At 35.7% G+C, this 12,085-nt stretch overlaps 1 protein-coding gene and 1 long non-coding RNA gene across 2 annotated transcripts in view; one reads left to right on the plus strand and one right to left on the minus strand.

The window, feature by feature from the left end:
• The window catches only part of IGF1 (insulin like growth factor 1), a 51,676-nt gene extending 43,694 nt beyond the window's left edge, over positions 1–7,982 (plus strand). The window contains exon 4 of the mRNA XM_010410451.4: positions 2,892–7,982. Within this exon, the coding sequence (XP_010408753.1) occupies positions 2,892–2,951 (60 nt within the window). The 3' untranslated portion in view covers positions 2,952–7,982. The remainder of the gene's footprint in view (positions 1–2,891) is intronic.
• LOC109146148 lies at positions 2,613–11,877 on the minus strand. Its single transcript, XR_002047986.3, has 3 exons — positions 11,756–11,877; positions 11,186–11,289; positions 2,613–2,746 (listed from the first exon to the last, which is right to left on the minus strand). It is a non-coding gene; the product is annotated as an uncharacterized LOC109146148 (long non-coding RNA).
• Between the last annotated feature and the right edge of the window lie 208 nt (positions 11,878–12,085).

The raw sequence follows: 12,085 nt of genomic DNA on the forward strand, positions 1-12,085 counted from the left end.
ACTAGAAAGCTTTCAAAGAGACCCCAGAGAGTTCATAGCAAAGGTATCATGTCTGTTACTACAAACATTAGAATTTCCATTTATTACCAGTAAATTAAGGGAACTTTTAATGCCAATACGAGGTTTGAATGTCTGCCCTAACAGGATGAGAATGCTGCTTCATGCTTCCCAATGCCTTTCCAGCTCAGCCAAATGACCATTACCATCATGAAGGCAGTTGTTATCCTATTGTTAATGATGCCTTATCTCCATAGATCCATGCTGAAGGTGATGGGCTACAAGTCTGCTTCCCTCTTCTTGAGCTGACTTATACATAGCTCACATTTTGCATCTCTCATCTTAAAATTATGATCATCTTTGTCTGGGTCTGAATATCAGCTCAGAGCAATTTTATTTCTAGTTACCTTCTTCTCAAAGACTTAAGAAATAAACCAAACTTTTCTATACAAGTACAAATGCAGGTCTGAGGACCTAATTCAGGCACTCACACCTGGTTTTTGGTTTTAGGGTTTTTTCTCCCAGTGGTCTCAGCAATGCATACTTGAAAAAAATGTGTTATGGGGGTCAAAGCATTTTCTGGAATGCATGCTACTACCAGTACACTTACTGGTAGTTATTCATCAAAATGCTGATTCTGGAGAAGGAAGTGTTCTAAAAGCAACCTGCCATCTTCTCTCAATTTCAAAGCTAGTCTGTAGCATGACGGCTCTTTTTCCACCTTCATGGCAGTATTAAAAGCTGTAAGCCAAACCATCCTGCATCTTAGTATCTGCTTTATTTGGGTGGTAAATCCCTTTTAAAGTCAGCCAACAGCAGTAGTGGAGAGAATTTATATTTTCATTTGGGAAACACACAGTTAATTTTCAATCTAAATATACTTTGAAAGTCACTGCAATGCAAAATGTCTGTTGTTTCATTATAAGGCTCTCACTGTCCATTTTATGGATCAAGAGTTTGTAGTCCTTAAGAATATATGACTTTTGGCAGATGAAATGTAGCATATAGCTTTTCCTATATGCTGGTAAACTCTCTTCATGGAAGAGCACCTAGGGTCAGCACTGAAGAGAATATTTTGTTTTGTTGCTGTGTAGAAAGAAAAAACTGGGCAGATGAGTAAAGAAATTCCTGTTTTCTTAGCTCACTGTAACCAATATGACCATTTGTAGAATAAGGCAGGATCCTTAGTGTTGGCAGACTCCTGTGAAATGCTGCAATGATGATTTTAATGAAAATCAGTGACAGTTTAGGGGGTTTACCCAGGATGAGCTCTTCAGGGTGAAAACCAAGGTATAAACTTAGGAAGAAGTAAAGACAGCAGAGGTAGTTTTGGAAAAGCTGGACGAGAAACAGGCGGTGAAAAGCAAAACACATATTTTAATGTAAGGATAAGCAGAATTCTGTTGACATTTCTGATTCTGTATTTGATTGATGCTATACTACAGCAATATTAGCAAAACTGAATGAGGAGAAGCCAGTATCCTTCTGAACTGTTCACAGGAATAGTGACTAGATGATTAATCTAGTCTATAATGGCAGATTCCTAACAAAAACTTTTCTTCATTATGACTATTTTGCTGTTGACAACTTTGGCTCGTCAATGATGATAAATCCTAGTTTGGCTCAGTGTTTTATACTTGGTGGTGGTATAATTAATTTAACAATTACGAGTACTGCCTAATTTTTGTTGTATATACTTAGAATAGTAACTCCACTCATATCCCTCAGAAGCCAGTTCAAATCCAGTGAAAATTAATAAGCTCTATGTGAGCTATAGTTTTGTGATCCTTTGAAAGTTTCTGATTTATTTTATATTTAATAGATACTGAAGGGAAATGGAAAGGTTTTAAATAGAATAGTATTTTCTATGGGAAATCACTAAAAACCCCCAGAAAACTAATGCATCAAACTAGCTTCCATTTTATTTCTCTACATTAGAAAAGCAAGAAAATGTTACTACTTTTAAATTTTAGGGCTTAAATAACAACTAGTGCAGTGGTAGAGCTGTATACACATGGCTTCATCTGTCACAGAGATTTTCTTTTTTATTATTTTTGGCTTTTCTTGAAAAAACCCCCTATAATTTCACTTAACTAAGAATTTGACTTCCAATAAGGATTATAAATATGGAGGATTATAAACACAATTCTGCCTTTAGTCTGATACAGAATATGCAAAGTCTTGGGCCTGGCTAATATTTACTAGTGCGATAAACAAGGAAATCAAATTGAAATGTATATACCACCCCCATCACTGCTGCTGAAGACTGGCCTGTGCATGGAATGACAGGGAACTGAGGGCATTATTCATTCCAAAGTTCTCTTGATTTGCTTAGCATATCACATTGTCTGCTTTGAGAAAACAAATTATATGGCTGCAGCTCCTACAGAGAACCCACAATTTTTTTCCTCCTCAAGGCCTTATCCAACAAAATCCAACACATCCAATATGCCATTTATGCAATACATAGTTAGCAGAGCAATTTTGAAAACACCTGGTACCAAAGCCCAAGAGATTCCACAAATCCTGCAGTTACAACTCTAAAGTTCCCTGGCCCCTATACATCCTGCTTTTGTAAATGTCTTTGGGAAAGAAAGGAAATCTTTGGTACCTACCGTATCCTTAAGCCCATCTAGGTTCCAGTGTGCAGATATCTCCTCTGCCAAGATCAAGAACGACAACAGTTGAAGTGTTTATATCTAGGAGAACAGTGAACTTCGGATACAGAAGTTCTGCATAGTTAACTTCTCTGTAGATAACAGAATTACTGATTAAAATACAATTGTCTAACAGTTCCAGCACTCTGGACAACTGTTTTCCCACTATTATAAGTTTTGTGAGCATATAACGTATTTAAACCTATCTGTAATAAATTTTTCTTTCTAAACTTTCAGGAAGTGCATTTGAAGAATACAAGTAGAGGGAACACAGGAAACAGAAACTACAGAATGTAAGAACATGCCATCCACAAGAATGAAGAATGAATGTGCCATCTGCAGGATACTTTGCTGTAAATAAATTATTTGTTAAACATTGGAAGACTTAAAAAAAACCTTTGTTTTAAAAAGCTTGATGCAAATTCAACCAATGGGCATTCTCCCAGTGAACAACACAACTAAACATTCCAATATTAAGTCTTTAGAGAACAGAACATTTTAAGCAGCCCAGAGATAAAAAAATCTGTGGTTGATATATGCTGTTTGTTAACCTATTTTAAATGTCCTGCGCAAAAACTCTTAAAGTCCTGTGCCCCTCAAAAGCCTAGAAATTTATGGGCCTTTGATGGATCCAATTGCACTAAATTAACCTATGAACACTGGCTGCTGGAGTCATTCATCAGCCTTGTCTAAGTGGTGGTTTTTTTATTTGCACTTCTTTACAAGCAACAGGCTGTTTGTTTTACAGTGTCTGAAAACATTGTTTGTCTACCCCTTCATATTTGCACAGTTTGACATTCCCAGTAACAGCAGCAGTAAGGTAACATATACAGTTTTAAACATCCATTAATTCCATCTGTGGCATTTCGACAAAATATGGGTTATAGATGCATTTGTTTTAAGACAGTTTTATTCTTCCTTCTCTTGCAAACATGCATATTTTTTTTGCAATTTGTGAGACAAAAGATTTTTAAAAGCAGTTAAAGCATACATAGGCTCTTGAACCAGTAATGATTCTTCCAGGTAATTATTTTGCAACAGTATAGGTAACTTCTTTCTTCCTCCATATAATGCCGTATGTAAAATTTAGCATATCAGTAATACACATATATCAAACAGTATGTAAAAATCTGTTTTATAGTACAACGGTGCTATTTTATAGTTTGTTACATGAAAGGGTCTGGCCAAACAGTAATAGGTAACAGCAAATATGGAAAGACCAAGCCAAAGATTAAATAACAAAATACTTTCAAAAATATTCAGCTTAAATCAACTAAAATGGCTTCAGATTTCAACATAAAAATAACTTTACCATCTTCAAAAGAAAATTCACATACTTGCTTCCTTTTAGATATTTGAAGGGTGGTGTTTAGACATCTGATTATGTGGTACACAAACTCATAGATATCTAGGGCCAGTGAAGACAATCTGAAAAACAGCCCTCAAGTGGCTTCAAAGGGTAGTCCACCAGGACCTAAGTCCTCCCGAAATATCAGCATTCTCTTCAATCATAAAGGGGTGCTCAATTCCCCTCCATTTCAATTCTTCCCACAATCAGATGTAGCTTACCTGACTGTTAGTTGGGCTGTTGCATCAGAAAAGCTAACCTAATCACCAAATTACTAGTGTAGAATAAGTCCTTGAGGAGAGATTAACTTCCTTATTCCCTTACTTACAGCTGCCATTCATATGTTCTTGTGGGAGACAGAGAATCCCAGATAACCTCTGCTACACAACTTTGACAGGCCCTACACTGGTTCTACCTTGAATGACACTGTGTCCTCTGCTGAATTTTTGTAAATCAGCTCAGTGTATGTTGGTCATGCAGCAAAGGGGGATAAGCAGCCAGCAGTGTCCCAAGGTGAGCATTAAACTTGTCTGTGAGAGAAGGGAAGGCAAAGGAGAATGCTCTGTTCCACCCCATCCAAGAACTCCAACGTCATCCCATTCAAATTTTTCCCTCACTATTCTGCATGGGGTAAGCTCAGGCAAGGCATGAAGCACATCTTGGTCAGCTCCAAAGGGGGACTGGAGAATAGTGTATGAAGGGAGCAGTTAGGGAGGTGGTAGATTAGATATATAAAGAAAGTATCTCCTTTTAAGGGCAGCTCAAATCTGCCTTACTTTCTACTGCAACCAAGGGAGTCGGTAACTATTGGCTTAAACACAAGAGAAAGTTCTCTCCAGACTGCCTATGTACAGCTCCTCAATAGTCCCTTGTGAAACAAGAAGGAAAGGTCATAAAAGTCTAACAAATTATTGTAGTTCCTTTCTTATTCCCATAGAAAATTTGCGGTTTGTATTTTTAACAAGTGCAATGTATTCCTATGCAACTCTTTAAACCCTCTGCTTTCTGTGAGATGGATGTCTATATGCACGATAAGCTGCCATAGCAATGTAAAAGTAGAACAGTAAATGAATAAAAAGAATATGTCACAGCTCTCACTGACTGAGATAGTTATGTTGAAAAAGCAAGAAAGTAAAGAGAAACACATGTGGAAACTAACCTAAATTATTTACCACCAAATCAATAAACGGAGTTAGCAGTTCTGATATCTGTCACAGCTCCTACAGGCCTTTTATTGGCAGGGGGGATGGAGAGGGAAGGACTTTTACTTTAATAGCTGTAAGAATTCTAAGAATGGCTGCAATGCAATCTAAGAATAAGCCATTATTTTGATGTCACAGACATGATATATATTTCCATTTCATGCCCCATGACCCTTTCTGTCCCCTATCTCTTCTGAAGTTCTAAGGGGAAGAGGGAAGAACGGTGTGAGTGTAAAAAGCAATTTGCAAATATCTGTGGCAGCAAGTTTCTTTGTAGATAACTTTTTTACTGATGCACTGTTAACTTAACTGAATAACTATACATCATTTTGCATTCATTCCTGTAAATTAATTCAAATTTGTGGTCTTATCTTGGGATTCACAAACTCACATTCATGCCACCATATTTCTCCTGTTGAGAAACCATAATGAGAAAATGTCACTCAGAGACAGCAATATTTATCACAATTTGACAACTGTCTAAACAAATTAAAACAAGTCTTGAAAGCAACTAAAATAATGAATAGCTGCGAACTTCAAAGGCAACACTTTGCTTTACTAGAGAATAAATAGTGTCAAAAAATGGAAAGTAGCTCCAGCCCCACAGAGGTATAAGAAATCTCCAGTAATATGGCAAGGAGCACATGATAAACCAGTTAGTGTGAAAGATAAAGGGCTGCATTAGCTTAATAATCTCAATAAATCCTCTACTTAAAGAAGTTGAAGCGTGAGCCAAAGCATCTCCCTCCCAAAAGCACAAAGCAGTCAGTTTTGAAAAACTTCTAATTAGAGAAATTGAAAGGTTCAGCTGGATTTTTAAAAGCACTCCAGATATTTAGGAACAGGGCTCCCACTGGATGCCATTGATTCTCATCAATCTGTTAAATGGTAAAGAAAAACCCATTTCCCATCCTTCCCTATTGTGTAAGTCACATGACAAAGATCACAGATTTTTGCTTTCTAGAATAGACTTAAAATTCCAATTATTACACAGAATGTCACTGAAATGCATAAGTAAAAAAGTTAATTGAGCTTCATTTTCAGTCAATCCAAAAAGCACTGCAGATCTAAACCCACTGAAGTTAGTACCTCTCTGTCATCAAGGTAGCAAAATTTAAGTCTCATCTCCATAGTAAACATAATTAGTCATTAAGAGTTTTAATGGAAAAATCAATAAATTCTTTATTCTGCTCAAAATGTGGTTAGAAACCCACACTTCCATTTCTGTGACAGACTTGTATGAGCTCATTTGCACCATTCAGCCAAGAGAGACAAGAAAAATCAAACCCTGGGATATGGCATCCAGTCCTGGTAGATAGATTAAAATAGGCCTCCTTTTTCCCCAGGGCAGATTACAGTGTCGATTCCTTTGGTAAGATTAAAGGGTGAATTAGTGGTAGGCTCTCTTTACAGAAGTGAATTCCATACACATCCAGGAGCCACACTCAGCTGCCCCATGAGCTCCTTGTTCTCTCAGTATCAATGATTAAAGCTGATTAATGAAGACTTTAGGCCAAGCACTGTGTCTTCTTGGCTCTCCATTCAACAAGCAAGATGTGATATGACAAGATCGGAAAAGTGTGTTTGCATATTTGCTTTACCTGTTATTGATTTGGCCAGCAATGCCAAAGTGGTGCTATTGTTTTGTTTAAGAAAGTACTTGACTAAAATATTAAAGAAAGCATAAATATTTTTTTAATGTATGAAAATGACAATTACATAGGTATGGTTATTAAAATAGAAATAAAACTAGCCATAACTTTTCAACTTTTTGTCACTCGGAAAACAGCAAAGTAATCTTATATCAATGCAGATGGGGCAGGAATAAGAGTCAAAATGCCACAAAACATAGACTTTAAATGAAATTCTGAACCTTTACTCCAAGCCAGAAATTCAGATGAAGAAAATTGTTAGAAGTCAGGGAACAATGGATATGACTGAAAGCCTTTCAGATTATGTGAGTCCTGTATCATAACAGAGATTTTTAAACCACACTCTAGCCTGAAATCAGTGTAGAGTTTGTCTTGGTAAGTGGCATGATATGATTGAGATTTTCACTGAGCACCCATTTTTATAGTTTTACCCAATTACTTTCTCACTCATGGCACATAATCCAAAACTTAATGTTCTTAAAATTCGCAAAAGATGCAATTTAACAAGGAATGACAAAAAATATTCCTTACAGGAAATTGATGGTTTTTCAATTCTCACCAGTTTCAAATTGTGAGAAAAAGTTGAAATATATGGCTAACAGTCTGTGAATTTTTTTTTATTATTATTACTTTATGTGGTCACTATGAACATCCTTATGTGCAAAATTTCACATTTCATTTTTTTTGTTTTGAAATTATGCTAAGTTAAGCCCAAAAAGAGATTCTTGGAACCTATAGGCCAGATAGAATACTTATGTTGTTCTGATGAATCAATATATTTAAAACGTTTTATTTTTAGTCTGAAAAGGAATAGTAATAATTTATTTGGGGGGTCTGCTTATACTGGTCCCTCTTTTTAGGATACTGGTCAGTGGAAATAAGTCTTCCAAACACCCAACTTCTAATCAAAACCAACATTTATTCTTCTGCCCAGAAAATCTAGTTAAAACACTATTGCAACATAATTTTGTTGTTTGTCTATTTGTTTGGGAGGGTTGTTTTGCTTTGATTCACTTTGTTTTGATTCCAGGGGTGAGGGGTAAGGATGAGGAGATGAGGCTTTTGAGTGATTTTTTTCTCTTGGGTACAATCCACATAAAATAAAGAATTTTTCTTAATGAGATTACTAATTATCCAATTCATGTGTGGAAGCAGCATTCAGGAAAGCAACTAGATTAAATTTGTCTTGAAAGAAGGAAAAAAAGATTTGAACACAAAGTTTTTACCCATTCTACTCCTACACTAGACAGTTTGCTTCTGACAGCATTGGAATATTCTACTGGACTATAAATGCCCAAACACACAGTATCTGATATATAGAAATCTTTTTTTTTTACACCAAAGGTGTTATGGGAATGTTTGAAATTTGCTTACATGTCACACAGCATAGAGATATCATTGTAGCAGAGACCAAAATGAGCAGGATCTCCCTGATGCTTACATTAGGAAATCTTATACTAGTTTGCAGAAAGGGTGTATGTGTGTATATATACACATATATAGACACATGTATGTATATATGTGTATATATAGGCAATGTTACAGTGTGTGCATGTCTATGTGCATGTGTGTGTGCATGTGTATATTATGCTTTTCTTTTTGCTGTCAAGTAAAATTTGAAATGCTTGCTTTTTTCTCTTCAAGTCTTATGGGTTATATTCAGTAATCCAACTGGAATCTAATTTTAGAAGAACATTGTGTAACATGGATGTCACAATTTAGATCCTGTCTTTGTTTTTCCTACCTAAAGACCAGATATTTAAACCATACGACACCTCTTCATTGTCATCAGGCAAATATATCTGTCTGTTTAGATACAGATAAAAAAATACTAACTCTGAGGTCCATATTACGAAAACCTTTATTAAAATTTTATCTTTTATTTCATTTTTCTCCATAAAATTTCTATTAAGTGTGATATTTTTAGGTGTAAGCATCTCTTCAAAGTAGGAATATTGGGTAATATAAACAGAGCAGAATGAAAACTTCTGTTATCACCTCAACTATTAATTTTTCATTTATGTTTTTTGTAAGAATCATTTATCCCTCTCTACAGCACCCTTAACTACATCAGAAGTGAAAAAGGCTTAGCAAATTCCTATATCCCAAATTATTTATAGTAATTCTTGACTTTTTGTGTTCTTCAGTAACTTTTTATTTTGCCAGCTTGGCTCACAAAAGTCATAAAAAGCACCAATGTGATACTTTTGCTGCTAAACATTCTTTCCCACAAGTATTTAACATACACCCACCTAAAATATCTACATATTCAAACTTTATTGAGGTTCTTAAGAAACAAAACAAATACCGTTGAAAGATTAACTTTTCCCACCATTCTTTAACTAAATCAAAGGCATTGCATTTTATTGTATTTTCCATTCATTAGTATAATTCCATTCCTCTAAAGCAGCAACAAAATACCTGCAGAACAAAAAGGACTCTATCATGACAAATAGGATCGTGCTTCATGTACTCATTTTACAGAAAAAGGTTTAGCCAGATAACTATATATACAACTGATTAAATGAAACTCATATTTTGTAGTATTTAACTTCATAAATTTAAAAATCAAATGAATGTTCCACTCTTCCTGGTATACTGGCATTAACCTGACTTACGGTGTGAAAAAACCCTCACTTTAACAATGATCAAAGAGACAAAGGATCCAAAACCAACAGACTAAAGTGTTATCAATAAAGAGGTAAAATGTCCTTATTTTGTGCACAGTGATGAATTCTATCCTATTTTTTTTTTTACATTAGAATTTCAAATGAAATTGATACAAATACTGCAAAAGAATTATGGTTCTCTTCATTATTTCCACCTAGAGACAAGTTTGAATATAATAAAGTACATGCAAGTGACAGTGCATGATACAGTATATAAATCATACCTTTTCATTTATTACCATTTCTAAGGAATTAGTCCAACAGAATTCTATAGAAATCCTGTGCAAGGTGAAAAAATAATTGTCAAAAGTGTATAACGATAATAGTTGCCTGGTTAAACTAAGTCTCATCAGACATGAGTCATAAAACACTCCACTGAAAGCACACTGGTACTTCATATTGCTCTGAACAGTTTCACCTGTAGTCTGACACCTCACGTTGCTTTTATCAGAATGCAATGATTCTGTTTCACAGTTTCTTAATCCTTGGAGTCTTTGGGTTGAATATTAAACATGTTTATCAAGACTAAGGATTTCAGGAAACAAAATGAAAGTAGAAGAAGCAGCACCACCTGCTGCTGATAATCAAATTGTGTACAAGCTTTCTTTTCTTCCAAATTACTGCAAAGCCACCCAGAATGCTCAATGAAGAGATTTATAGCTCTTGGTTTTCAGGACAGCCTTTCCATAAGGAGTAACTGTCCTCCCTTTCTTCAGTGTTGGACCTCAGTTGGTATCCTGACTAAAACTGGGGTTCCCATGATGCAAAGCATGAATGTGGATACATGAATTTCTGATTTCACTACTGAATAATCCTACTATTAACATTTCAAGTCATTATAATCAAACAGTGACAAGTGTTAAGTGTTCATTTACTAGAAACCATTTAAATATCTATTAGAGTTCTAACTGGATTTATTCTTTCTTTTTTATTTTCTTGTGCTTACTCATAATACAATGTCACTACTTGATGACAAATAATATTTCATACTGTGTATGTAACATCATTGTGTTGCAGAATCCCCCAAATACCTCAACAATGTCTTTGTTGCGCTATTCTCCCCATTTAGCACTTACAAGCTTTTCTAGTAACAACCAATAAATCAAAAAAACGGAGCTCTTGATATGTACAAATATAAAAAAAAATTCAAGAAGTTTTGCTAGTTTGCAGTTCATGTAATGCCATCTTGACCATTCTCTTCCCCTCTCTCTATGAGCTGTCTAGAACAGTAAACTTTGCTCCATAAATAATAGTGTATTCATGCTTTTAAAGGCTTTTATATGCATTTATGGTAGGTAAAGGTTGGAAGAGGTAGTTGACTGATTTTCACTTTTATCTACTTTGATTTCAGTAAAGGGCTTTGTCACTCTGTATACATAAAGGCTAATGCACCCTTTGGTTTGTAGAATGTACTGAAATGTTTGCAACCCTCTTGGTATCAGGTCCAAAATGTGAAGCATTACTGTTAAGAGGGTATCTTTCTAATGTATTTGTATGTATAGTTTACACCTCTGTGAGGTCTAATAAAGGATTATGGTTAATAAAAAATGCGTTGAAAATTCATCATCCATGCAGATTTTGCAGCAATTTGCATTCTTCCTTTTTCTTCCCTGGCATGCACATTTCAATTTTCTCAGAATACACCAAAATCAGGACATACCTTAGCAGGATGAGCAGGCTTCATTCATCCTAAAATAGAACTGGCATGGAAAGTGGCTCAAGAGCCTCGATGAAAGGAAGTGTCAGCAGATGAAATTAGGGAACCTATGGATAAAATGGATAGAAGTGAATTACCAGGAACTAACTGTGTTCACGCACAGAGGAACATGACTGAACTCTGGCATACAGAGTCTCTCAAAAGTTCCTTGCCTCAACAGAACTAAGTGGTAGCCAGAGGATATAGACTATTTAAAAAATATACAAGGGACATTTAAGGAAGTACAAAATACTGTGCCTTGTCTCTCTATCCTTCTGTTCTCAAGAACAGAATCTGTGGGTAGGTGAATAAATACTACATGATAAATATGGTTCCTGCAGGAAAAGGAAGATGGTTGTTGTGAAGTTAAGCCTCAGAAATCTATTGGGAGTTCTTTGGAAAAAAAAAAGAACAAGAACTTAGTCAAGGAAGATCAGGGTGATCTTGTATTTTCTAAATGTTTGTAGATTAGGACCCTCATCCAAAGTTCTTTAAAACACTAAACTGTCATGAAAAGAGGCAAGTTCTTCATACCTGCACACTGCTGATTGAAAAGCATAAGAGAGGCATCAGCAAGAATGGCCAGTAGATAGGTGGAGTGGCACCATATGTGAAATCTTGCTGCAGTCTGTTCCAGCACCCCCACTGTTCAGCCTCTCCCTAAATGAGCAGGAGAAGGGGTGGACACAAAGTTTATTGGTGATATTAAGGCAATCAGACTGATCAGGCATGATGAGGGTAAATCTATGCAGACTGTTCCCAGTTGTCAACTTGTCCTTCATGTGCTTCAAAACAGCTTTCAGGAAGATATTTTTCTATAATTTTCCAGGCCAACTTGCACCTCCACAGATCATGGCCCTCTTG

This window comes from Corvus cornix, chromosome 1A (assembly GCF_000738735.6).
Source record: "Corvus cornix cornix isolate S_Up_H32 chromosome 1A, ASM73873v5, whole genome shotgun sequence".
Classification (NCBI taxonomy): Eukaryota; Metazoa; Chordata; class Aves; order Passeriformes; family Corvidae; genus Corvus; species Corvus cornix.